At 41.8% G+C, this 25,879-nt stretch overlaps 1 protein-coding gene across 8 annotated transcripts in view; it reads right to left on the bottom strand.

Annotated features, from left to right (window-relative positions):
• The window catches only part of PRDM14 (PR/SET domain 14), a 183,347-nt gene extending 157,725 nt beyond the window's left edge, over positions 1-25,622 (bottom strand). For 5 of the 8 annotated variants that reach the window (XR_013367184.1, XR_013367186.1, XR_013367187.1 and 2 more), the window contains exons 1-5: positions 24,878-25,622; positions 24,221-24,274; positions 23,976-24,133; positions 22,710-22,980; positions 17,451-17,653 (exon numbers count right to left, since the gene is read on the bottom strand). Coding sequence is in view for 3 of the 8 variants with exons in the window: in XM_077876620.1 (XP_077732746.1) it covers positions 9,518-9,745; positions 12,755-12,856; positions 17,451-17,653; positions 22,710-22,980; positions 23,976-24,133; positions 24,221-24,274; positions 24,878-25,598 (1,737 nt within the window). In the remaining 5 variants the exon portion in view is untranslated. Of the gene's footprint in view, positions 1-9,092; positions 9,746-12,754; positions 12,857-17,450; positions 17,654-22,709; positions 22,981-23,975; positions 24,134-24,220; positions 24,275-24,877 lie in introns of those variants that run through there. The other 3 variants (XM_077876620.1, XM_077876621.1, XM_077876622.1) reach the window with 3 other exon arrangements.
• Positions 25,623-25,879: the final 257 nt, after the last annotated feature.

Here is a 25,879-nt window from a genome sequence, read left to right as displayed (position 1 = left end):
AGTCGGTAGAGCATGCCACTCTTGACTTCGGGGTTAGCAAGCCCCATGTTGGAGTAAAGGATACTTAAAAATAAAATCTTAAAAAAACTGTGGTAAAATACATGTAACCAGTTACCATCTCAACCATTTTTTAAGTGGCACTAAGTACATTCACACTGTTGTGCAGCCAGCACCACCATCCAGCTCCAAAAGTCTTTTCATCTTGCAAAGCTGAAAGCCTGTACCCACTAAACAATAACGCCACATTGCCCATTCCCCAGCCCCTGGACGTTCTACCTCCTGTCTATGAATTTGACCACTCTAGGTACCTCACATAAGTGGTACAGTATGTGACTGGCTTATTTTGCTTGGCATAATGTCCTCAAGGTTTGCCCCATGGTGTAGCACCTATCAGAATTTCCTTCCTTTTTAAGGCTGAATAGTATCCTATTATATGTATATATACCATTTTAAAACCCATTTATTTGTCCTTGGACTTTTGAGTTGTTTCTGCCTTTTGGCTATTGTGTGGTCTTGAGTTTTTATTCCAAATTCACTTCCTCATCTTCTTTCCTAGATGTCAATTTTGAAAGAATGAGACCCAGAAAGCCTTCCCAAGATACTTAGAAAAATAATACCTGGTTTGGAGCATCCCAAGCCTCCTGCCTTTCCCACCCTTGCCCCTCCCCTCAATGTTTACCATTCAGAGTATATATATATATATATATATATATATATATATATATATATACTACAACAATGGTGCAATGAAACCTTTTAAAGATGACTGGAATTTCTCAAACTTCTGAGAAGAACCATCTGGGTGTTCATAAAAACTTCAGATTCTTAGATCCTCATCTCACCCAGGACTGGGAATCAGTGGTTTGGAGGAGGTATGTATAGGGGACCTGAGGTTTACTAGGTGTCCTGGGTGATTCTGATCTTTAGGCAAGTTTGAGATAGTCAAGCTTTAGCTTGATACAGACCCCTTCACTACCAACAAGTTCCTTCTATTTAGAAGTTAAAAACATCACAAATTTGATAAATGAATGGCTGGTTGTATTTCTTTCAAAGTATGGATTCCTGTTCTTTAACTTTTTTTTTTTTTTTATGATAGTCACACACAGAGAGAGAGAGAGAGAGGCAGAGACATAAGCAGAGGGAGAAGCAGGCTCCATGCACCCGGAACCCGACGTGGGATTCGATCCCGGGTCTCCAGGATCGCACCCTGGGCCAAAGGCAGGCGCCAAACCGCTGCGCCACCCAGGGATCCCTGGATTCCTGTTCTTGAAGTTTGTTATCTATTACTAGAAAGTTAGGGGCCAGGCACTATCACAGGATGAATAAGTGAATACCTGTAACCACAAACCCATCCTTCTCATTTTATATCTAAAATTAGTCATTAAGTCTGGCTTGATAGACTCACTGATGACCTTGGTTGTAGGATTACCTTTCTCAGAATTCCTCTCTGCATTGAAGTATTTCTGTAATTAGTATCCTTCACACACAGACCACCCTTTTTATTTTATTTCATTTTAAGATTTTATTTATTTATTTGAAAGAAAGCATAAGCTGGGGGGTGGGGTGGGGAGGAGGTGGTGGGGCACAGAGGGAAACAAAGAAGCAGACACCTCGCTGAGCAGGGAGCCCTGCATGGGGTTGGATCCCAGGACCCTGAGATCACGACCTGAGCTAAAAGCAGAAGCTTAACAGACTGAGGCATCCAGGTGCCCCTAGACCTCCATTTTTGGTGTCTCACGACATTTTGTATTTGTTATTCATGTAACACAGATTATAAACACCCATTTCTTCATTTGTATTTCCCTTTGTTCTCAAATCCTGCCACTCCTCAAAAAAAAAAAAAAAAAAAAAAAATGCATGTAAGTACTCTAGTAACTAGTGAACCAGGAGAGCCCTTGCAGTTTCTTTTCTTTCTTTCTAAGTTCGTTAATTTTTTTTTTTTTTAAGTGATGTCTACAGCCAACATGGGGCTTGAACTCAAGACCCCCAAGGTCAAGAATCCCATCTATGTTCTACTGACTGAACCAGCTGAGGCCTTTGCAATTTGTATCAAAGTTCCTGGCAACCAAGCTCAAGGGTCTTTTTCTAAACTCCACTGGCAAGCTCCCAGAGCTGGGGAGAGCGCAAAGGGGCTTTGGTTTTTGTATTTAAGCACTATCTTCAGCACTGGCCCTTCCAGGCCCTTTAATCCTCTCACCTGGCAAGTGGAAAAGATTGGAGTCCCATCTCAAGCCTGCTCTTGACTGCCCTTCCAGTTACCTGGGAAGATTTTAGGCCCTCTTGCTAAGGGAATAAAACTGCCTTGGGCTTGGGACGCCTGGGTGGCTCAGTGGTTGAGCATCTGTCTTTGGCTCAGGTTGTGATTCTGGGGTCCTGGGATCAAATCCTGTGTCGGGCTCCCCACAGGGAGCCTGCTTCTCCCTCTGCCTGTGTCTGTGCTTCTATCTGTGTCTCTCCATGAATAAACAGAATCTAAAAAAAAGAAAAAAGCCTTGCTCAGGGGCATATTTGTGGCTGAAGGGGTTTGGTATTTAAGAATGGGAATGGCTAGAAGATATGAAAAGACATTTCTCCAAAAAACACATACAAATGGCCAACAGACATGAAAAAAATGCTCAACATCACTAGGCATCTGAAAAACACAAATCAAAATCACAATGAGACACCACTTAGACCAGTCAGAATGGTTAAACAGGTTAGAAAATGACAGATGTTGGCAAGGATGTGGAGAAGGGGGAACCCTCTTACACTGCTAGTGCAGCCACTCTGGAAAACAGTATTGGAGATTGCTTAAACAGTTGAAAATAGGGCTACCCTACAACCAGCAATTGCACTACTGGGAATTTACCCCAAAGACATAAATGTAGTAATCCGGAGGGACATCTGCACTCCAACGTGTATAGCAGCAATGTCCACAATAGCCAAACTATGGAAAAAGCCCCGATGTCCATTGACAGATGAATGGATAAATAAGATGTGGTATATATACACAATGGAATACTACTCAACCATCAAAAAAATTGGCTGATTTTTTTTGCCATTTGCAATGACATGGGTGGAAATAGAGGGTATTATGCTAAGTGAAATTAGTCAATCAGAGAAAAGAGAAAGATAATTATCGTATGATCTCACTCATATGCGGAATTTAAGAAACAAAACAGGATCATAGGGGAAGGGAGGAAAAAATTAAGACGAAATCAGAGAGGGAAATAAACCATAAGAGACTCTTAATCATAGGAAACAAACAGGGTTGCTGGAGGGGAGAGAGGTGGGGAGGATGGGGTAACTGGGTGATGGACATTAAGGAGGGCGTGTGATAATGAGCACTGGGTGTTATATAAGTCTGATGAATTGGGGCTCCTGAGTGGCTCAGTTAAGTATCTGCCTTCTGCTTAGGGCATGATCCCAGGGTTCTGGAATAGAGCCCTCATAGGGCTCCCTGCTTGGAGAGCCTACTTCTCCCTTTCCTCCTCCCCTTGTTTGTGCTGTCAAGTGAATAAATAAAATCTTAAAAAAAAAAAAAGAAAAGACTGATGAATCACTGTCTTCTACCTCTGAAACCAATAATACATTGCATACTAATTAATTGAATTTAAATTTTAAAAAATAAAATAAAATAAAATAATTAAAATTTAAAGTAAAAAAAAAGGGAGGGAACAGAGACCTTTGGCTAAAGGAGAAACTGCAACAACCTTAGAAGACATCTTGCCCATTTTTAATGGAATAGAGTTTCAAAACAAGTTGAAGAATTTGGCTCTGGCACCTTTATTTTTTATTTTATTTTTTTTTTGCTCTGGCACCTTTAAATCAGATAACCCACAAGAGTGGACTTCACGAGGATTCCTGCCCACCTTTCTCAGTTCAGGTTACTAACAGTCTTGCAACAATCAGAGGTGGGGAAAACCTTTGAAAAGGAAAAATCCTGCTGTTGTCAAAAACAAGCCCAAAGTGATGTGGGCGGTCGGTGTTTGCCTTTTTAGTTGTCTTGCTGTGTCTAACTGGTTAAAAATGAGGAAAGATCACATATTTGGTTCGAAAATCTTACTTGTTATTTTTATTGGTATTTAAAAAACAATTAATATAGATATATGTAAAACAGAACATACTGTGAAAGCAAGCGGAAGAGCACATAACATTTTTAAACCGTTTGTAAATAATTAAGAACGCAATTTCAATCCCTTTGATATATATATATATATTTACATATTTATTTATTTATTCATGAGAGAGAGAGAGAGAGAGAGAGAGGGGCAGAGACACAGGCAGAGGGAGAAGCAGGCTCCATGCAGGGAGCCCGACCTGGGACTCGATCCCGGGTCTCCAGGACCACACCCCGGGCTGAAGGCAGGCACCAAACCACTGAGCCACCAAGGGATCCCCCCCTTTGATATATTTTGATAGCAAACTGCCTTCGACACAAAGTACTATGCTAGAAATAAATCCAAATCAAATTTCATGAGCATATAGGTAGAATTTACGTGAAAGCATACACAATTTATCCCAGTTTTTTAAAAAAATATTTTATTTATTCATGAGAACACAGAGAGAGAGAGAGAGAGAGGCAGAGACACAGGCAGAGGAAGAAGCAGGCTCCATGCAGGGAGCCCGACGTGGGACTCGATCCCGGGTCTTCAGGATCATGCCCTGGGCCAAAGTCAGGTGCTAAACCACTGAGCCACCTGGGCTGCCCAATTTATCCCAGTTTTTAATATGAGATTACAAAATTCTTTTTTTTTTTTAAGATTCTATTTATTTATTCATGACAGACACAGAGAAAGAGAGAGAGAGACAGAGGCAGAGACACAGGCAGAGGGAGAAGCAGGCTCCATGCAGGGAGCCCAACGTGGGACTTGATCCCAGGTCTCCAGGATCATGCCCTGGGCCGAAGTCAGGTGCTAAACCGCTGAGCCACCAGGGCCGCCCAAGATTACAAAATTCTTGAGATAATTTAAGATGAAAAAGTGGCAGTGAAAACATATTTTATCCTGAAAACATATGCAACCCCTACCCCCCAAATCTTCTCCATGACCCTTCTCTACCTTCACTGCAATTAGGGCTAAATATCTCATTTCAAAATACCATATTTTATCAAAGTTACTTTAGGTCAACAAAGCAATAAAGTAAAAATTCTTTGCAACAGTAAAGGAAAGCTTCATGTGCCTTATATTTCTATGTATATATATATTTTTAAAGATTTTATTTGTTTATTCATGAGACACACACAGAGAGAGAGGCAGAGACACAGGCAGAGAGAGAAGCAGGCTCCATGCAGGGAGCCTGATGTGGGACTCTATCCCGGGACTCCAGGATCACACCCTGGGCTGAGGGCAGCACTAAACCGGTGAGCCACCTGGGCTGCCCAAAAAAGTATTCTTTTCTATGAGATTCCCATACTCTATGGAAGAGATTATCAATGAGGTAGAAGTTTTTTTCTATTTTATATTAACACTATTCTTTAAAAGTTTTGGTTATTCTGGGACGCCTGGGTAGCTCAGTGCTCAGGGCATGATCCCAGGATCTGGGATCGAGTCCCACATGGGCTCCTTGCACGGAGCCTGCTTCTCCCTCTGCCTGTGTCCCTGCCTCTCTTTCTTTGTCTCTCATGAATAAATAAATAAAATCCTAAAAAAAATTTTTGGTTCTTCTATTTTGACATATGTAGTCAACAAAAAAGTGCTGTGATGTGATGTTCTGGTTACATGTTTTTATTAAAATTCAGTGTAGAAATGTGTCCTTCTAAGCTTTGGATAGGGTTCAAGAAATCACAGTTCAGTGCAATTACTGGGCCTAAGAAGTCATAAATAACTCAAAGTACTTAAAATCCCCATGAATGAAATACCTGTGGTGTCAAAGTTAGGCTCAACAATAATAGGTAGTCTAGGACAGTATTTGTGATCTTATCCCTATCATATTGTGAATGGCAGCTCCTCCAAATCCCAACCTGCCCATCATTGCTTGGGTACAAATGGAGCTATGACTTTATGGCTACCACGCTGAGCCTAGACTCAAGCATCTGTCTGCTTTGCTAGCTTTGTTTGTTGCAACTAGCAACTTCCCCCAGTCCTAGGACACCCTGAGGGCCCATTAAGAGCTCCATCAATATCAGGAGACCACTTTATTTTGAGCCTACTTATTTTTCTAGGGTTCAGATGTCCCTTTTTATACATTTTTTAAAAGAACATTTGAATGAATCAAAGGATGCTATTTATCATCACACTTAGACTCAGATTGAGAAAAGAAATATAACCAGAGAAATTAACTCATGAGCGGGCTTTTAAATTCCATTGATCAGGTCATAGCAGCAGAAAGAGTTCTGTATTTCCAACAGTAAAAAGACAAAATTGTGTTCTGTTGGTATCTATTATTCCAAGGAAGAGCACTATTGTGCCTGCAATCTGTGTTCTAAGGGTTCCTCCTAATGAACAGCTTTTGTGATTTTGCCATGTTATACTGCTGTTCAGTTTTACCCATTGCTTTGCTGCAGGGACTAGGAAGAGATCTCAAATACAGCCACAGTTCTCAAACTGTTGGGCCCCACCCTCAGAATTTCTGATTCAGTAGATATTGGGTAGGACTAGAGAATTCACCTTTCTAACAAGTCCCCGGGTGATGTTGACATTGCTGATTCAGGAATCACACTTTCTGAGAACCACTCAAAGATAGACATCAGTAAAATCTACATAATTCTGTCTCCTTGACGGACAAGAGAAAGGAAATGGATTTATTAAGTATCATCCGGAATGAAAGTCATCTCATTTTATTTAATCCTCTTAACACCCTACAACATAATTATGACATAATTTTATGGATGAAAATGTTAAACCTCAGAAATGAAATGACTTGCCCGGCATTATGCAAATGAGGAAATGGTAGACAAATACAAGCTTGTTCAACTCTAGAATCTGTATTTCATGTGTGATGTTCCAACAATATCTAGCAGGTGCAATTGTATCAGCCCAGAGCTTTAATTTCATTCTACTTTCATGTAATGGTTAATGGACTGCCTTAGTCTTTTTAAAATTGTTATAACCAGACTCAAATTATCTTTAAAAAAATAGGTAGGGGGGATCCCTGGGTGGCTCAGTGGTTTAGCGCCTGCCTTTGGCCCAGGGCTTGATCCTGGAGTCCCGGGATAGATTCCCACATCGGGCTTCCTGCATGGAGCCTGCTTCTCTCTCTGCTTGTCTCTCTGTGTGTGTCTCGCATGAATAAATAAATAAAATCTTAAAAAAATAAAAATAAAAAATAGGTAGGATACACACTTAAGGGGCATCTGGCTGGCTCAGCTTTGGGCATAAAGATTACTTTAAAAAAATAGATGAGGGGTGCTTGGATAGCTCTATCGGTTAAGCGTCTGCCTTCAGGTCAGGATCCTAGGGTGCTGGGATCAGAGTCTGCATTGGGCTCCCTGCTCAGCAGGGAGTCGGCTTCTCCAACTCCCTCTGCTGTCCACCCCCCATGCTTGTTCTCAAGTAAATAACATCTTAAAAAAAAAAAAAAAAAAAGATGAGATACATGTTTTAAATAAATATGAGAGCTTAACGTAATTACTAAAGAAGGATGTTGTGAATTGACTACATTTTCCAAACCAAAAATTGAGATATGTAATCTGATCAGGATGATCCAAACTTTGTGGAAGCAGGTCAGATTAAGTCGGCTTGGTCCGTATACAGTATTACTTGGCATGGAGGCATTTCGAAGTGACTGCTAGAAAAGGACAAAAAAAAAAAAATTTTTACCTTCCTTTGCTACTATGCTGGCTCAAAGAACAAAGTACTTAATTTGAATTATTCAACTAGTGAAAAAATTGGCATCACACGAGTTCCTGATGTCTTGCTTTACTGTTTGATTTTATTTTTTTTTTTATTTATTTTTTTATTTTTTTATTTTTTTTACTGTTTGATTTTAAAATGAACTAGCAGTCAAAGAAAGGCTGCCTAATTACAGGATGAGCCCCCATCTTTTCAAAAGACCATTGTTCTGACTTAATTAACATGAACTAAAACAGTCCTAAAACAACAGGGCACATTCCCATTAGGATAAATTACTCAGACCTAGTCAAGGCAGCAGGATTCCCCAGAGGAAAATCTGTCACTGCTTTTCCACCTGCACTACAGCCCTTTCTCAAAGGACTCTGCTACAGCTGGGAGCCTCCCTCTGGATGGGGCATCTGTTCCATATTGAATTTGCTCCACTTTGAAAGCCATGGACCATGGATAAAGGGTGAGGAAAAATCCTAAGCAGTCAATAGCAGCATGGCTAGGGATGTGACATAATAGCTTAGTAATATGGTCGCCTATGGAACACTTTTATTCTGGTCTCAAATGTTCCTGTGAATATTTAAAAGTGTGTTGTTTGCTTTAATATAGGGAAGAATGGGATCATTGGTTGAAAAATGCTATGTCCTTAGCAGGATTCATTGTTGAGCATACTGGTTCTCATTCGTTAAGAAACTGGGCAGTGGAGTGGTGAGACTTGGCTTTGTCCCTTGGAGGCAAAGACTGCATCACTTCCTTATTCTCAGCCTAGATTTCTAATCTGTCAATGGGGAGGCCAGTGGTACCATCCAACAGGTTTCATGTTCATTTATAAATATTGGCTAATATTACCCACATGAAATGAGTTCCTCTCTCTCACATTAGAAAACATATTCCCCAAGGCTTGTATCCGCTTCGCTTCGTGGTAACTGATAAGCGCATTTTTCTCCTCCTCCTTTTTTTTTTTTAAACATTCAATATACTAGTATGAACCACTAATTAGACCTGAAAAGATTCCACTGGTCTCTTTATCAGGAATGAAATCAGGTTTAAAACTAGAGCAATACATATTTATTTTTTAGTCGATTTGCAATTTTTAAGCCTTTCTTCATTTGGTAATAATTTTTCTTCCCCAATTACAAAGCTCATAGATGATGAGGTGAATAAATAACTTCTGTGTCCTCTGAGTAATTGTGTGGTGTTAAACAAATTAACAGGCATTTGTCACGTGATGGGGGTGGGTGGGAACCAGGGGTTTAAAATGACTCCAAAAAAGACGAGGGATTAATTTATGTCTGAACACTTAGTTATAATATAATGAAGCTCAGAGTTGAATGAATTTTTAAAGAATTTATTCTATGAAGAATAGACCAGGTAACGGCCACAGCCATATTACAATCCAAAGCAAATAGTAGAGAAAGGGTAATTTTCATCACAAAAATCAAACTCTACTTACTCCCAGTTTCTGAAATAAAATACAGTCCCTCTCCCAGGGTTTGTGTGGTTTCCAGACCCCTTGAGCTATATCAATAGCCAGCTCTCACTATTTCTAGGTAGATTCACCAAAACTCCGTTTTTGTGGAAAATATTTCTGCGAAAGCAGAGGAAATAAATCGATAAATCCAGTTCATTGGCTGGTCCCATTTTTCTGTTTCTCATCTCAGTGTAACTATCACCTGTTCACTTGACACACCCAAAAGCGACAAAAATGAAGACAGAATCCTAGCCTTTAGATTTGCATGGTCTCCATACTCTGAGGGCTAGTGGCCTTCATGCAGCTTCATATGGGAGTAGGATGCTTCTTGATTCGGAAAGGTTTTTCCACAGATGCTGCAAGACCAGCCCTCATCCTCCTTGTGTGAGCGCCGAACGTGGCTGTCGTGAGCGGCGTGGGATGCAAAAGATTTCCCACAGTACTTGCATTTGAAGGGCTTCTCCCCGGAGTGCTGCCTGATATGTGTGCGGAGGATGCTGGAGGCAGTGAACCTCTGCAGAGAACACAAAGCAGCAGAAGTAAACTTCCTTCACCCTGACAGCTAACTAGGCAAAGGGGTTAATTTCACTGTCACTGATCCTTAGTTCTCCAATGGATGAATCTGGGTTTTCAGGCCATAGAGCAGGCTTGGTCAACAGTAGTAGCCTTCGTAAAAAGGGCACAACTGACAGAAGGCTCAGGAGCCTCCATTTAAACAAGCAATTCCAGTGTGGCTGGTCCTAGGACCACACCCCAAGAATGTGCATTATGGAGCAGCTACTATTGGCCAAGGTCTCTGCATAAATCAGAACCTTATTTTTTTCTTTTCTTTAAGACTTTGTTGAGTAATCTTTCCACTCTTACAACTCCAAGATCAAGAGTTGCATGCTGGGGTGAGGGGGGTGGGGGTGGAGAAACACCTGGGTGGCTCAGCCACTCTGCCTTTAAACTCAAGAGTGTGCTCCCAGGGATCCGGCTCCTGGAGGGGAGCCTACTTCTCCCTCTGCCTGTGTCTTTGCCTCTCTGTGTGTGTCTCTCAAGAATAAGTAAATAAAATCTTAAAAAAAAAAAAAAAAAAAAAAAAGGTCTGCATGCTCTAAAGACTGAGCCAGCCGGACACTCTGGTTTCTTTTTCTTTGTTTTTTTTTTAATTTTATTTTTATTTATTTTTTTAAACTTCAACTTTCTGAGGGCCATCTGGGTGGCTCAGTCGGCTAAGCATCTGACTCTTGATTTTGGCTCAGGTCATGGTCTCAGGGTCCTGGGATCAAGCCCCAGGTCAGGCTCTGCCCTGGGCATAGAGCTTGCTAGGATTCTCTCCCTCTTCCACTGTGCCCCACCCCCAACCCAGCCCAACCCAGCTCTTAAGCACTTGCTCTCTAAAAAACAAAAAAACCTTAAAACTTTTTGATTCTCTGGAGATCCATTGAGGTTGGTATGTGCATAACAGTTCATGCTTTTTTTTATTGCGGGTAGCACTCCATGGGGGGAGAGGAGGGGAATATGCCTCAGTCTGTTCAATCACACTCCCACTGAAGGACATCTGGGTTATTTCCAGTCTGAGTTCTCGTGAATAAAGCTGCTACAAGCATTTGTGTACAGGTTTTTGTGTGAATATATACACCTTCATTTCTGAGATAAGTGCCCAGGAGGACAATTACTGGGTTCTGTGGTAGTTAACAAGTTTGGTTTTCAATGAAATTGCCAAACTTTTCCAGAATGGCTGTAACATGAGTACTTTGCTGTTTTTACATCTTCTCTTGGCCAATTCTGTTCTTTCCCTTATTTATAGCCTTTCTCCTCATTCATTTCAGTACTATGCTCTGACCTTTGTCACCTTCAAGTAATATATTAGAGACGTAATGACTTTATTTTGGTGGTATAAAACACCAGGTTAAACACCTGGTGACTTCAGATTTGAGGGGCTGGGAGAAAAGCACTGAACAATGGGGTGTCTGGAGTTGGGTCATTACCTAGTGAGGTGCACAAGCCATACTTGTCTGGAACCTGGCCAGTCTTCACCAGCTTAAGTAACTGGAGTCTAATGTGTAAACCGGGATGCCAAATAACTAGTTCATGTCCTACGTGGATTTAATTCCCCTTCCAAGCATTTCTCAATCTTAGGTAAGCTATAAGTCCAACGTGAGGATCAGAGTAAGAACCCAGAAACAGGATGTGTCGTGGGGCTATTTTGTGACCTTGCCTTGGAAACCCCGCTGGAGAGAATTTCTTCCGTAGGACAGCTTGCTTTTTTTTTTTCACACAAATCCACGGTCTCGGGACACCTGCATGGCTCAGCAGTTTGAGTGTCTGCCTTTGGCTCAGGGCGTGATCCCAGAGCACCGGGATCAAGTCCCACATTGGGCTTCCTCCATGGAGCCTGCTTCTCCCTCTAACTATGTTTTCTCCCTCTCTCTCTGTCTTTAATAAATCTTTAAAACAAAACAACAACAAAACAAATCCACGGTCTCTTCCTATAGCTTGTGCTGGCTCCACATGGTCTACTTATGTGTCAGCCTCATTTTTCTATGTTGATTATTTTCATTCTATTGACACACAAGTTCTTCAGCAGTGTTTGTCCCTAAGCCTGGTACACTCAATGTTTTATGTTTCTGTGGGACGTTTAGATATCCCTCTAACATGGCCTAGGTTTCTTTCATGGCTTTATCATAAAAATTTAAGTAGCTGGATGATAGTACCAGTCTCTTCCAGTGCTATCCACCAGGGCTTTCTGCAATGACAAAAGTGGTCTATGTCTGTACTATACAATTTGGTGGTCACTTGCCACACGGAGCTATTGAGCACTTGAAATGTGGATAGTACACCCAAGTTACAGAATTTGCCATTTTATTTCATTTTTATTAAATTAAATAGCTACATATGGTTAATGGCTAATTAAGCATTGAACAGCACAGATGTTTATCATCGAAATAGGACATGATGTGTTTAGGTATAATTTCTAAAGCATGGTCAAACCATAGTTTCTATTCCAGTGACCCCCTAATCACATATCTGTCTCTTCATTTTTATCATTTCAATATTCTGTATGTATAATTTACATTAGATTCCACTTTAGCACTCTTGCTCTAGGAAGTTAGATTCTATGCTCTTAAATACTATGTAACCATGTCTGCAATCATCAGGTCTCCTTGTAAATTAGGGGTGTACTTCTTCTTCTTCTTCTTCTTTTTTTTTTTAAGTTTATTTAAGTAATCTCTACATCCAATACGGGGCTTGAACTTCCTGTCCCTGAGCTCAAGAGTCTCATGCTCTACCAACTGAGCCATCCAGTACCCCTAGGGGTATATTTCATTACATATGTCGTAAATGCCAATTTGGCAATAGGAGGTCATATTTGACCATCTTAAGCAAACTGGAGCATATTCAGTGGTAAAAATGGGGATTGGGCTGATAATGGACTAACTAAGAACTCCTTATAAGCCAGGCTTTATGCTTCAAGTTCTTATCCATGAACATCCAAACAGGGCTCAATGCAGATCCCTTGGAAGGAGGTTCCATTTACCTTTGTACAATATACACAGTGGTATGGTCTGTCTCCAGAGTGGACTCTTGTATGTTTGTTTAGGCTGGAAGACTGAGAGAAACATTTCCCACAGGTAGAACACTAAGGTGTAAAAGAAACATACAGTTAAAATCGCGTCTTCATTTTGCCATTATGTTTATAAGAGGTGTAATATTGTTTTTATCCAGCATATGTCTGTAGTCGGAGGCTACAGACTCAAGCTGAGGGGTCTAATTAAGGTAGTAGAAAAACAACCCAGGGCTACCCTGACAAATCTGCAATCCTGGGTTCTGGTCAGATGTTTGAGTTAATACTGCAAAAGAAGAGATCAAATATAAAGTCTAAATACATGACTTGGAAAACAGGATTAGGGGACTCTGAGAATGAAGAGCAAAAGAAATGAAAGGTTAAGCACAGGGAGGTAGATTGAACATCTGGCCAAAAGGAGTTCCAGGAAGAGCAAAGATCTAGAAGACAGATGAACGAGAAAATTCCTTTCAGTTTAGAACTTGTGTCTTCAAATGTAAAGAGTACATTATATTTCACTGATTACAAAGCAGAAAACAAAGAGAAAGACCTCCCAACTTGACATGTTCTGTTAAAATTTCAGAATTCCAAAGATAAAGTGCAGTTTCCACAAAGAAGAAAACTGGTTATTTATAAAACAGACCAGAAACAAATTGCCACCAAATGATAAGAGAAAATAGAAAGATGTCTTGAAGGTTTTTAAAAATGATTTCTAGGGGGATCCCTGGATGGCTCAGTGGTTTAGTGCCTGCCTTTGGCCCAGGGCGTGGTCCTGGAGTCCCAAGATCGAGTCCCACGTCGGGCTCACTGCATGGAGCCTGCTTCTCTCTGCCTATGTATTTGCCTCTCTCTCTCTCTGTCTCTCATGAATAAATAAATAAAATCTTAAAAATAAATGAATAAAATTAAACAACAACAACAATTATTTGGGGATGCCTGGGTGGCTCAGTGCTTGAGCATCTGCCTTAGGGTCAGGGCGTGACCCTGGGGTCCTGGGATGGAGTCTGGATCAGGCTCCCCGCAGGGAGCTTGCTTCTCTCTCAGCCTCTCTCTGTGTGTCTCTCATGAATAATAAAACCTTTAGATAAAAAATTATTTGAAGATATGACCCAGTATTACAAAAAGGAAATCAAGAAAGAGGAAGAGCAGGATAGAAAAATCAGTGGAACTAATTCATAAACGTGATGGTAACCATCCAAATACGATAATTCACAGGCCTATAAAGCAACTGCTTCAAATTCGAATAAGCTCCCTGAAGAACGCTTTCAAAGAAGATGTAAATATTACACAGGTTTACACAATTAAGAAACTACAAACACACATACACACACACAAAATAAGAAACTACATTTTCCTCTTGTAATTAGAAATCCTAGCAAAAACAAAAAGCTTGGAAGGAAGTAAAAAACAGAAAATAAAGAAAGCTAAAGTCTGGCATAATTTTGAGCAATGGATAGAATATTAAAAAAAAATGCTTTTTGGAAAAACCGGCTTCTCTCCATTGGTCAGGAATTTCAGGAGGGTGGAGAGGGCTAACATTCTAAATTCGTGTATAAATTTTTGGGTCTCATTGTTATGAACTAGAGATTTCCTCTGACATTTTTGTGTTCTTTATTAATTATGCTTGACAAATCATCTGAAAAAGAGGTACATTTAGGTTTTAAATGTTAGAAACGGGTGATAATACGAAGTTTTCCACTGTTGGTTTGCACCCAGCATCTTCTGACATTTTTTTTTTTGGTCAAGCATTTTTTCTTTCTTGCAGAAATGGAATGTTTTTTGTTTTTGTTTTTAAAATCATTTATCTTGGGATCCCTGGGTGGCGCAGCGGTTTGGCGCCTGCCTTTGGCCCAGGGCGCGATCCTGGAGACCCGGGATCGAATCCCACGTCAGGCTCCCGGTGCATGGAGCCTGCTTCTCCCTCTGCCTGTGTCTCTGCCTCTCTCTCTCTCCCTCTGTGACTGTCATAAATAAATAAAAAAAAAATATTTAAAAAAAAAATAAAATAAAATCATTTATCTTATGTTTTGCATGTCTGCTTCACTGGAGATTTTTTTTTTTTTCAAATTAAGTTAATGTTTTGTTTTGAGCTTCTGCAGAAACTAAGTATATTTAATTGCCTTAGAAGTTAAGTACTCAAACTTAAAAAGTATATAAAATAAAACTAACAGCATAAAAAATGTTTAGCAGTAAAAAAGTAAGAAAGAAGTGCCATGAGAAACTTCAGTTGAGATGCTCAGAATACAGCTAGACAGATGAGCTTAGGACAGAATTGGCTAGAGATCAAAACCCAATGTAAAATGCTATTTATAGTCATAATACAAGACCACGCAGGGAGAGTTTGCAAAGAGAAGATCACTAAAGAAGAATTCTTGGGAATACTGAGGACACAGGATTCATCCTCTTGTATTGCCAGTTTAAAATTATTATTCCTCAGCTCTACTGTAAAATCGAGTTCTTATTTCACTTATTACTAGCTTCCACACTTTCCTTGTCATCCCTGTCACCTACAGATGGCCTGGTCAACAGTCCCCAGTTTCAAAGATGGCAGCACCTGAGTACAGCTTCTCCGAAGCCCAACCCAAGACCACCACTCAGAGTTTAGGCAGAGGACCTAGCCAACATTTTAGTAGAAATATCTTGAGTGAGCCCTAATAACCTTTTCCTGTATTCTTTTTAGTTAAAAACAAACAAAAATAAGTCCTGTAGTTTCCACTTTCTTAACAAATAGCCTCTGGTCCAGCCACAGCAAACTTGACAAATATCCCAAGTGGTGTATATCCCATTGGCCATTAAGATCCATCATCACTTGCTGTGCTAACTAAAAATGAAAATGCTACTGACTAAAATTATAGTATACCATCACTTGTTAAACACATTCGGTTTCAGAAAATATGTTTCAGAAACATAAAGGTCAAAAAACTCCAAAACCTAGAATTGATCAAATATGACTTGTGAAATATTACAAAAGCATGTAGCAATAGAAATATTAAAAAAAAAAAAAGAAAAAAAAAAGAAATATTTTCCAAGGACATATATTGACAGATTGCAGGACAAATACAAAGTGCCAATAAAATATAGTTTAAACATTTCAAACCACGTTACTAAGTAAGATGCAAATTAAAGCAAGATATCATTTTCATCTATCAAAATGGCAACATAAAAGGACAGCAGTACCGCAAGAGGCTCAGTGCTGCCTACCACACTGCAAACACCACCGGATGGACCATAAATTGACACCTTCTCTGGAAAGCAGGTTAGTGCTTCAATTCGAGCCTTCAAATTGTACACACCCTTTGACCCGGTTTTTCTCCTAGGAATCTATCCCATAGAAATCATCAGACACGGATAACAGAGATAATGATTTCTATATAATATTGTTCAAGGCAGACATACTGGGGGGAAAATTCACAAAGCAGGAGATTGGTTCAATGAATGATGGCACATCCATCTCATACACTGATGCAGCCATTACCATGTTTATAAAATTAGTCATGATGTAGTGTCAAGTCAGAAAAGTAGCCTCACAGTAGCCCAAAGTGTACTAAACACATACACACACATATTCACATACACATATAGAAAAAAGTTACACCTTAAATGTTTCAACTTGGGTCATGGCATATCAGGTGACTTTTGTTTTGCTTTCTGCAAATTCTATTTACCAAGCATACATTTTTCCCCCCAAATTGGAAATAAAAAAATTTAAACATTTACCAAAGTGAAAAGTATGAAAATCGATTTTGGCTTTGTTCTTCATCATACCCCCAGAACGAGTTAGCAGTCTGATGTGTTAACTTTCCACTTTTCCATTCATGTGTGAGCGTCATGTATAGCATATGCAATAAACCATTTCCAATGGCATCATGATATACATATTCTGCAGCTTGTTTTGGGTTAATAAGCAAAACATAATTTATACAACCAGTTCTGTGTTGATGAACATGCGAACATGCAATATCTAACTTCCTACTATCAAAATATACTGGAGCATACCTTTTTCCTTTTGCCTAGTCAACAGGTAAAAGATAGAATTTCATTGTCTTAATACTTCAAATGTTCTTAGAATTCTAGTTGTATGTGCTTTTCTGTGGGAACTGGGATTTAGAGGGATTCAGGTTGGCGTGGATATCTTTGTAGATCTGCATCACCAAGGGGTTACTGAAAACTAATTGTGTTAAATGTCTTTTGATGAGCAAAAAGGAGTTCTTAGATTATTGTAAAAATACTCAAATTTTACAGGAGCAAATAATATAGGGATTGGGATTCTTCTGAAGCTTAGCAGTGAACAGGAAGGGGTGGATAAGGGCAATTTTACGAAGATTACTCTTAGTTTTATCCCGTTGTCCTTTCAGGCTCGGCTCAAGGCCACCTTGAGAACTTTCACAACCTATGTGTCCAGGTAGAAGCAGACACCCTTCCATCGTGCACTTCTCTGCCTTGTCCATCTGTCCTAGCACTGCCCCTAAGGGACTACCTCTTAAGGTAGTTCACATCCAACCACTGTCCACAGCACTGTCCTCTCTTCCACAGACCCTGTCTTATCAGGTACTGTGTCCCAGCAACTCATACCTAGGAGATCCTCAAGGTGGATTCAGGCGTTTGAGGTAGGAGCATGAAAGCAATGTGAGTTACGGGCCATCCGTCATTCACCAGCCCTACTTCCTACCTTGTGAGGCCGGTGCTTCTCATGAACATGAAGGACATGGATCCGGAGCCGGTCTCGCTTCTCAAAGGATCGTTTGCAGAGAGAGCAGGGAAATTTCCTGTCACCCTTGTCCACACAAGGGGTATACTTGAGATGCTTATCTCTGTAATATTTGTAGGTAAATACTTTTCCACATCTTTCACATCTGTAGCCTTCTGCAGACTCTGTCAAACACAGGGGAAATAAGTGCCAGTGGCTTTGTCAGCTATCTTACTGCATTCTTACTTCTTCCAAGAGGAAGTTTAAAAAACTTCCATTACAGAATACTTTAAACATATAGGAAAGTCAAAACAATGGAGTCTAACCCTCACGTCCTCAACACCAAGCTTTCATAATGACCAACTCATAGCCAATTTTGTTTTCATTTATATCACTTGCCTCCATGACTATTTCCATAGTAATCATCATTTGGTTCATAAAATACCTCAAACTATAATTTTTAAAAGACAATACTTTTTAAAAAGTAGTAACCATATTGCCACTGACATACTTAAACAATTATTTTTTCCTTAAAGAAATACATTGGTATACACATACGTTTAATTATTTTCCAATTAGTTCAATTTAGGATTCAAAGTCTTCTTGTAGTCTATGGTTTGCTATGTCTGCTCAAGTTCTTTTTTTTTTTTTTTTCTGCTCAAGTTCTTAATTCGTAGGCTCTCCTTTCCTTTTGTTCCCTGAAATGTATTTGTAGAAGCAGTGCCTCCAGCCCTACTTAAGAGCAGTTCAACTCTATAGTTCATTTTAAGAAAGATTTTATTTATTTATTAGAGAGAGAGAGAGGGAGCACAAGCAGGGAAGGGGGGGGCAGGGGGAGAGAAAGAAGCAGACTCTCCTGCTGAGCAGGGAGCTGGACTCAGGCTTAGTCTCAGGACTCTGGGATCATGACCTGAGCCAAAGGCACACACTTGAAGACTAAGCCACTCAGGCGCCCCCTAACCCTAACAGCTCTTTAACGCACTCTTGACTGGCAGGTCTTAAGCAGTTAGGTTAATATACCAAACATACCTACAGTGTCCCTTTTCAGATCAGCGTAAGCTCTAAGTTCAAAACAGTTCACCTCCATCAATGATGAACACCAAATAATGATGGATACCAATGGCTTACTTTCTAGCCTTCACAAGGGCTGTTCCATTTGCCCCCATTTATGAAGTCCTAGGCACCTGTTTAGCTTACAGTTTGCTTCTGTGAACTTTTGGAAAAGATTCCAGAGCTAGAACCATCATGTATAGAGTCAGGATGACATTATCTTGCCTTCCCTTGTATTCATAGGGTTATCATGATGATTAATTTAATCTTATCACTTATTGAGTTCTTACCACTATGAGTGATACTATCGCTGAGTGATAGACAAGACCCAGAAAGGTAAATCTGTTTTTATCAAAGGAAGAGGTGGGGGAGAGAGGTTAGAGAGGGTTCATCGGACTCTAGCAAGGGAGGTCCCCAGGTCCAGGGGTGTCTATTGTTGGAGGAGAGGAGAGGACAGGGGCCACCTACAAAAGCATCCCTGCTGAGGACACTCTGGATTCCAGAGGATCAAGTGGCTTTGACTGTGAATGCATCACTGAGACCTCATTGTCTGGCCCTAGGGAGGGAGAGAAGACCCAGGAGTAAGTAAGTATATGCAAGAGTCTGTAGATGGAAATCTTTTTAGCATCAGGACTGCAGGGAAGCTATCCATCAGGGGCTTTGTTAGTTGACAACTACATCCCAGGCACGTTTTACAGGTAGCTAAGGAAATAAACCATTCACTAAGTAAATAACCAGGAAGGCAACCACCAACCCCAGGACCAGCCACTGCCTGGGATGTCTATCACTTTCATTGAGGTGCTAATACTCTTCCGAATCCCCTTGCTGGGATGGTTTTTGTTCAGAGCTAGAATTTTCATTGGTCAGAAATACCTGGCTTTTCTGCTCTTGGGGTGAGAGGAGAGGGTCTACAAGGCAGGATCAGTGATCCAAATTTACAAAGCACTAAAGCACACCAAAATTCAGAGTAATGGTTCAATAGTAAGTTTGCATAAGAACAACGGCTTAGGCATAGGCAAAAAATGACATACCATCCCCTTAGCTGCCTACCTTTTCTGCTCGGGTCTTTGGAAATTTAACTTTATAACCTAATAATTTTATCCTGTTCCCTTTCCTTCTTTCTCCTCTCCACCGCCCCAACCACATTAACTACTCTTTTTTTAGCCAAGGGCTTTCCCAACATGGACAATGATGCCTCCTGCCCCACCACATACAGTTTGGTAACGATTAAGGGTGGTCTTCACATTCCACACCTCCATCCCCCAAAACACACATTCTGCAGGCTTGCATACTCAAATAACCCGCCTACATAGGGTTCAGACTCTTCCCTTCCACTCAACACCTTGAAGAGGGAAGTTTCCACCAATCCTCGCCTAAAGCCTTTGAGGAAAACAGTTCTTTTCAGAGGACAGAGGAATTTTTATTTTTCTTTCCTTGTTAATCCTATCCCAAACCACTCATAATAGAAAAAAAAATGAATTCATCCATAATTCTTTCCAACAAATTAAACTGCTCACCGATTTCCTTCCACACATTGTCCCAAATACAATATTCAATCCCATTTACTATCATAAACCCTCAGCCCTGTTCCTTATTACCAGATAGGGATTTCTCATTTCTGCATCCATATTATTCCATATATTAATATATCATCATTTACCCAAGAATTAGTCTTCTATTGAGCGTTCAGGTTGTTTGTGATTTTTCACTAATATGGATGGTCCTACAGTAAAACTCCTCATGGACAAAGCTTTCCTTTCTGGACTATTTTCAGAAGACAAATTTCCAGAAGAGTATTACTGAGAAGTCAAAAGTTATGATCATTGTAATAGCTTAATACATAGCATTAAGTGCTTTTTCAAAACAATGATTATATTGTGAATTATCAAGCATGTGTTTTTCTCAAATCTACTTTTCACTTTTATTTCAAAAACATTCAGTACATTTTGGAAGTGACCAAAAGACTTGGTTTGGTGATCATTATGACACAACTGTGAGGTCCACACACTTCAGAGAGTCCACAATCTCACCACCATTCCCAGCATGACCCCCACACCATCCACGAACAGGGGTAGCAGGAAGATAGTTTATCAAGACAATTTTGACAGGCCCTCGTTTGACCCTTTTTTTTTTAAGATTTTTTTTTTAAAGATTTTATTTATTTATTCATGAGAGACACGCAGAGAGAGAGAGAGAGGCAGAGACATAGGCAGAGGGAGAAGCAGGTTCCATGCAGGGAGCCCAACGTGGGACTCAATCCCCGGACTCCAGGATCCCGCCCTGGGCCAAAGGCAGGCGCCAAACCGCTGAGCCACCCAGGGATCCCCCCTTTTTTAAAGTTTTTTTAAGCAGGTTCCATGCAGGCAAGCCTGATGTGGGACTCAATCCTGGGTCTCCAGGATCACACCCTGAGCCAAGCCAAAGGCAGATGCTCAACCACTGAGCCACTCAAGCATCCCTTATTATTTGGACTCTTGAAACAAGAGGCTGTTCATTATTCACTTCCTAAGCCCTGTGAGCATGTCCTCCTTCCTTTGGTTTCACTATTCCCCAAACCTGCCTTTCTCTCCCAGTCTAACACACCTCACCCTTAAGCAGCTTTTTCCAAGTTGGTCCTAACATCTTCTGCTTTCATTCAATGCACACACATTGTAATAATTTGCATTTATCTCATACCACCTACTGGATGGCGGGGGTGGGGTGGGGGCGTTCCCCAAGCTTTTGTGTAAGTAAAAATCACTCCGAGAGCTTTTAAAAATGCAAATTCCAGAGGCTCACTCCCAGAAGTGGGTTGGTGGTCCTCTAGCTTCTTGCTGCTCACATGTGGTCCAGGGGTCAACAGCCATCAGCCTCCCCTGGAAGCCTGATAGAAATGCAGAATCTGGGCAGCCCTGGTGGCCCAGCGGTTTAGTGCTGCCTTTAGCCTAGGGCCTGATCCTGGGGACCTGGGATCGAGTCCCAGGTCAGGCTCCCTGCATGGGGCCTGCTTCTCCCTCTGACTGTGTCTCTGCCTCTCTGTCTCTCATGAATGAATAAATAAAATCTTAAAAAAAAAAAAAAAAAAAAAGCAGAATCTCAGGTCCCAACCCTGAATGACAATCTGCATCTTTCCAAGATCCCCAGATATTCACATCCACATTAAAATTTCAGAGTAAGGGATCCCTGGGTGGCGCAGCGGTTTGGCGCCTGCCTTTGGCCCAGGGCGCGATCCTGGAGACCCGGTGATCGAATCCCACGTCGGGCTCCCGGTGCATGGAGCCTGCTTCTCCCTCTGCCTGAGTCTCTGCCTCTCTCTCTCTGTGACTATCATAAATAAATAAAAATTAAAAAATAAATAAATAAAATAAAAATTCAGAGTGAGGGACACCTGAGTGGCTCAGAGGTTGAGCATCTGCCTTTGGCTCAGGTCATGATCCCGGGGTTCTGAGATCGAGTCCCGCATTGGGTTCCCCACAGGGAGCCTGCTTCTCCCCCTGCCTATGTCTCTGCCTCTGTGTCTCTCATGAATAAATAAATAAAATCTTTAAATAAATAAATAAAATTTGAGAGTGAGAGTCTAGCTCAATGCTTCTCAAAGGTGACGAAGATCCACAGTAAGAAAGACATTTTATACTTGATACTTAGCATGTACACACATCTCCTTTTGAAATAAAAAACTTCCCCAAACAATGCTTCCTCTTACTTTGAGATTCACATCGACATTTTCTATTCTATTTTATTCTTTTTTTTTTCTCCTTTAAAGATGATCTAAACCACTACATTTCCCACATGAAGATACTGCAACCTCCATCGGAAAAGCACCGCTTGCTCTAGGGCTTTGATGGGGTCATCAGCTGGGTTAGTCTGAGCAGAGATGAATCAGAATCTGGCTCACCTAGGCAAGAGGTTGCATCTATTTATGTTGCCCTTATTTTTTTCTCTAGAAAGAGGCGAATCAGAAAAAGAAAAGGTATCCTTATGAACAAAAGTACCTTCAGCAGCTTTGGAAAGATAAGGGCACTTTCTTCCAGCTGGGTAGTGTCCCCCTAGTTAGAGATGCCCTCAGCTTAATCTCCCCCACATTAGCCTCTGTGGGGGGATGAGCCCCACAGGTCAGGGAGAGACTGCTGAAGGGTTGTTCTAGTTCCGAAAAGAGCCAAGTCCTTCCACTAGAAAAGACTCCCCGGGGAAAGGCAAAGGTGTTACACTCACCCTCAGAGGACCTAGGAGCCTGCTTCCCCTGTTCTGTGACTTGAAGGCTCACAGGAATGTCCAGAAACTTTTCATAGCAGTCTCCATACCACACAAGGAGCTCTTGGTTCTGGCAGATCTCCTTGCAGCTCTCATAAAATATCTGCCCTTGACACTGCACTGCAACTAGGTTCTGCTCCTTGGGGAAACGGGCACAGTTGACATAGGACATCCAGTTCCCTGCATTTCCTTTTCCATCTATAAAGTGGCTCAAATGACCATCTTCAAAGATCTAAATAAAATAGAACAGAAAGTTTAAAATGCACTTTCTTTTGGCCTCACTTATAAAATTACTTATTAAAAATTTATAGTCCAAATCTCATGCTTGAGTCCACTGAATATATTTATTATTACTTATTAACATTATGAAGCCCAAATGGATTTATTAGCTTCAGAATATCTCCATAGGTGCTGTGACATTTTAAGATTCTTACTTCTATCGCTTGCTTCGTTTTCAGATTTCTATAGTGAATATGTTAATTCCATTAGCCAAGAAAAAGGGGAACAAGAGCAAGGTTGCATTTAATTCACAACTTAAAGACAACCAATTAGATTTGTGCTTTATCCCCACCTAGTTGTCATGCATATTAGTGGAGCCATACTTTAATTCTTTCTGGGCTGTTGGCAATTCCACTGACTCGAATAATGTTTTGTTATTATAAGCAACTCTGTGATTAACATCTTCCACATAGTCTGAATTTCAGATTACTTTCCTAAACTATAGTCCTAGAAGTAGAAATTCTGGGCCAAGGGGAGGGATCCGATCGATATATTCTGACAAACTGGAGTCTTACCAGCATGCATCCCAACAGAATCAAGAGTATCGGTTTTTAAAAATCCATTGCGAATGTCACAGGCAAATGATACCACAAATTTTAAAATTTGTTTTTATTCTCTTTGGCATATTCTCAGCACCACTGTATAACCTTTAAAGCATTTGGTTTTGTCTATAAATATAGACAAATATTAATTATTTAAATACATATTCCATGGTTACTCTTCACAGATTTAAGGCAGCACAAAATGCAAAGAATTCATGTCGAAGAGCTATCTTCATGCAGTGAACTTCTGCCTTTCCCTCCTCTTTATATTGCAAAAACGGGCAGCACAGACAGCAGAGTGTCCCCTCCTCCAGGCTAGTGATCTCCTAGAGGGCCAGAGGCCAACATTGTGCCCCACCAGTGTCATTTCCCACTTTGTCGACCCACCAGAAACATATTCATTTACCTCCCACATCAGAGAATTGTCTCCATAGGTCTTGACTTCACTGGCGTTGACCACTTTACCTTGAAAGGGCCCAAACCTGACTCCTTTGGCAATGAGGCTACTGCAGAATACACCAAAATGCCGCAATTCTCCGAACGTCGTCTGCTTGAGGCAGAGACCTGGGGGAAACCCAAGGCAGGAGAGCCAATGAGGAAAGTCACTGTGTTGGTTCAGGGACAAAAATGCAGGCAAGGAGCCCTGCCTACCTTCTGGTAGCTGAAGGGAGTCTTTATCCAGAGTTCGACAAAGAGAATCGGATCCTAGAAAAGAGGGTTAAAACTTTATTTTTCATAAGGTGTTTCCCTCCCTACATCTTAGAGGTAACCATTATGCTGAATTTGAGGTTTACCCTTTTATATTTTTCCTGCTCCTTTTTATTTTTTCCCTCCGCTCCTTTTATATATTATACATAAAATTTCTCATTTGAGACTCTGAACAACCCTTGGAAGGTTATGTGATTAAACCCATTTTGCAAATTTAAAGAACTTAAAGAATCAGAGAATCAGAGATCCTGCTGACTTTGACTAAGGTCAAGATAGCTGTCTAGGCTGGGACTCCAAGTATGAACTGCATGAGGCTATCAAGGAGATATCTTGTACTTTCTGGTAGAATCTGATCCCAGCTGACAAGTCCACGGGGTGAACCAGGTCTCTCTTGACCCTCAGCTCCCAGTAAAACCCACCTTAGGAATCATGCATTTAAGCAAGTAGAGCCTCAGAAGTGAGCTTGGCCTACCCCCTTCATACTCTGATGGGAAGTACATGCACTTCCCCCCTGGACTTGTACGGTCTCAGATCCACCTTGACACCCACCTCCCCCACTCCCTGGGGCTCCCACCTCTGTTCCCATGCCACCTGACTCACGCCAGTTGTGACCGCCTTTACCAGAGCTGTCTGTGGGGACCAGGAAGCCGGAAATTGCATGGTGCAGAGGGGCTGAGTGCTCCACGCTGGGGATAACCCCGAACAAAACGAAGTGCAGGTCCTCCTGGGTGAAGTGGTAACGGGGAATCGACTTTCCATACGGGTTGGGGAGTTTGGAGCCCTCCTCAGATCGCCTGCCTGGGGAGGAAGGTAGTAACTGGGCGGTCTTCATCACCTCGGGTACCAGGGAAGCATTCACAGCCGTCGGTTTAATTAAAATCTCAGGTCCACAACACTGGCCACTGTCGCTTTGGCCACCAACGTGGTCCAAGTCTCCGCTGGTGGCGCCTCTGTACTCGTGGCTGCTGTTGAAGTGTGGCACCTCTCTGGGGAGGTGGGGAATCGCGTACCACGGTGGCAGCTTGCTGTACCAGGGCAGATCGTAGAGTGGCTCCCTCTGCAGGGCCAGGCTGGAGCTCAGCAAGGGAGGCGCGGGCCGGAAGGTGAAGGGGGGCACGGTGTGGGGCTCGGACACCGCAGCCTCCCGGGGCGGGAAAGCCTGGAGATTTTCCTCCGCAGCGGGTAGCAAGTTCCCATAGTGGCCGTAGGGCAGGAAGGGCATGTTGTAGGCGTCCAGGTGTTGGGGGCTGCGCTGGAGCCTCTCGGGCGCGTAGCACATCTTGTCCTGCGGGCCGGCCTCCCCTGGCGGCGGCAGAGCCATCCCGGGCCACAGCGCGCGGCGCACCTGCGGGGAAGCAGGCCGCATCTCAGGGGAGCCGGGGCTGGGGGCCGCCGCGGGCCTGCTGCCGCCTGCCCAAACCCCACCGTCCGAGCGAGCCTCCGATTCGATCCCGCAAGCCGTCCCTGTGCTCACAAGCCCAACAGAAACCGCCGGGCAAACACGCACGCAAAGCCGCACACCAAAGTCCTCCGCGACCTGGCTCGACCCCCAGTGCCCGGTGCGGGTCGCTTTCGCCTTCCCTCTCCGAACACAGCCCGACC

The sequence above is a fragment of the Canis aureus genome, chromosome 28, assembly GCF_053574225.1.
Source record: "Canis aureus isolate CA01 chromosome 28, VMU_Caureus_v.1.0, whole genome shotgun sequence".
In the NCBI taxonomy this organism is placed as follows: Eukaryota; Metazoa; Chordata; class Mammalia; order Carnivora; family Canidae; genus Canis; species Canis aureus.
Note: the sequence above shows the minus strand (reverse complement) of the source record. Positions and strands in the feature narration are given on the sequence as shown.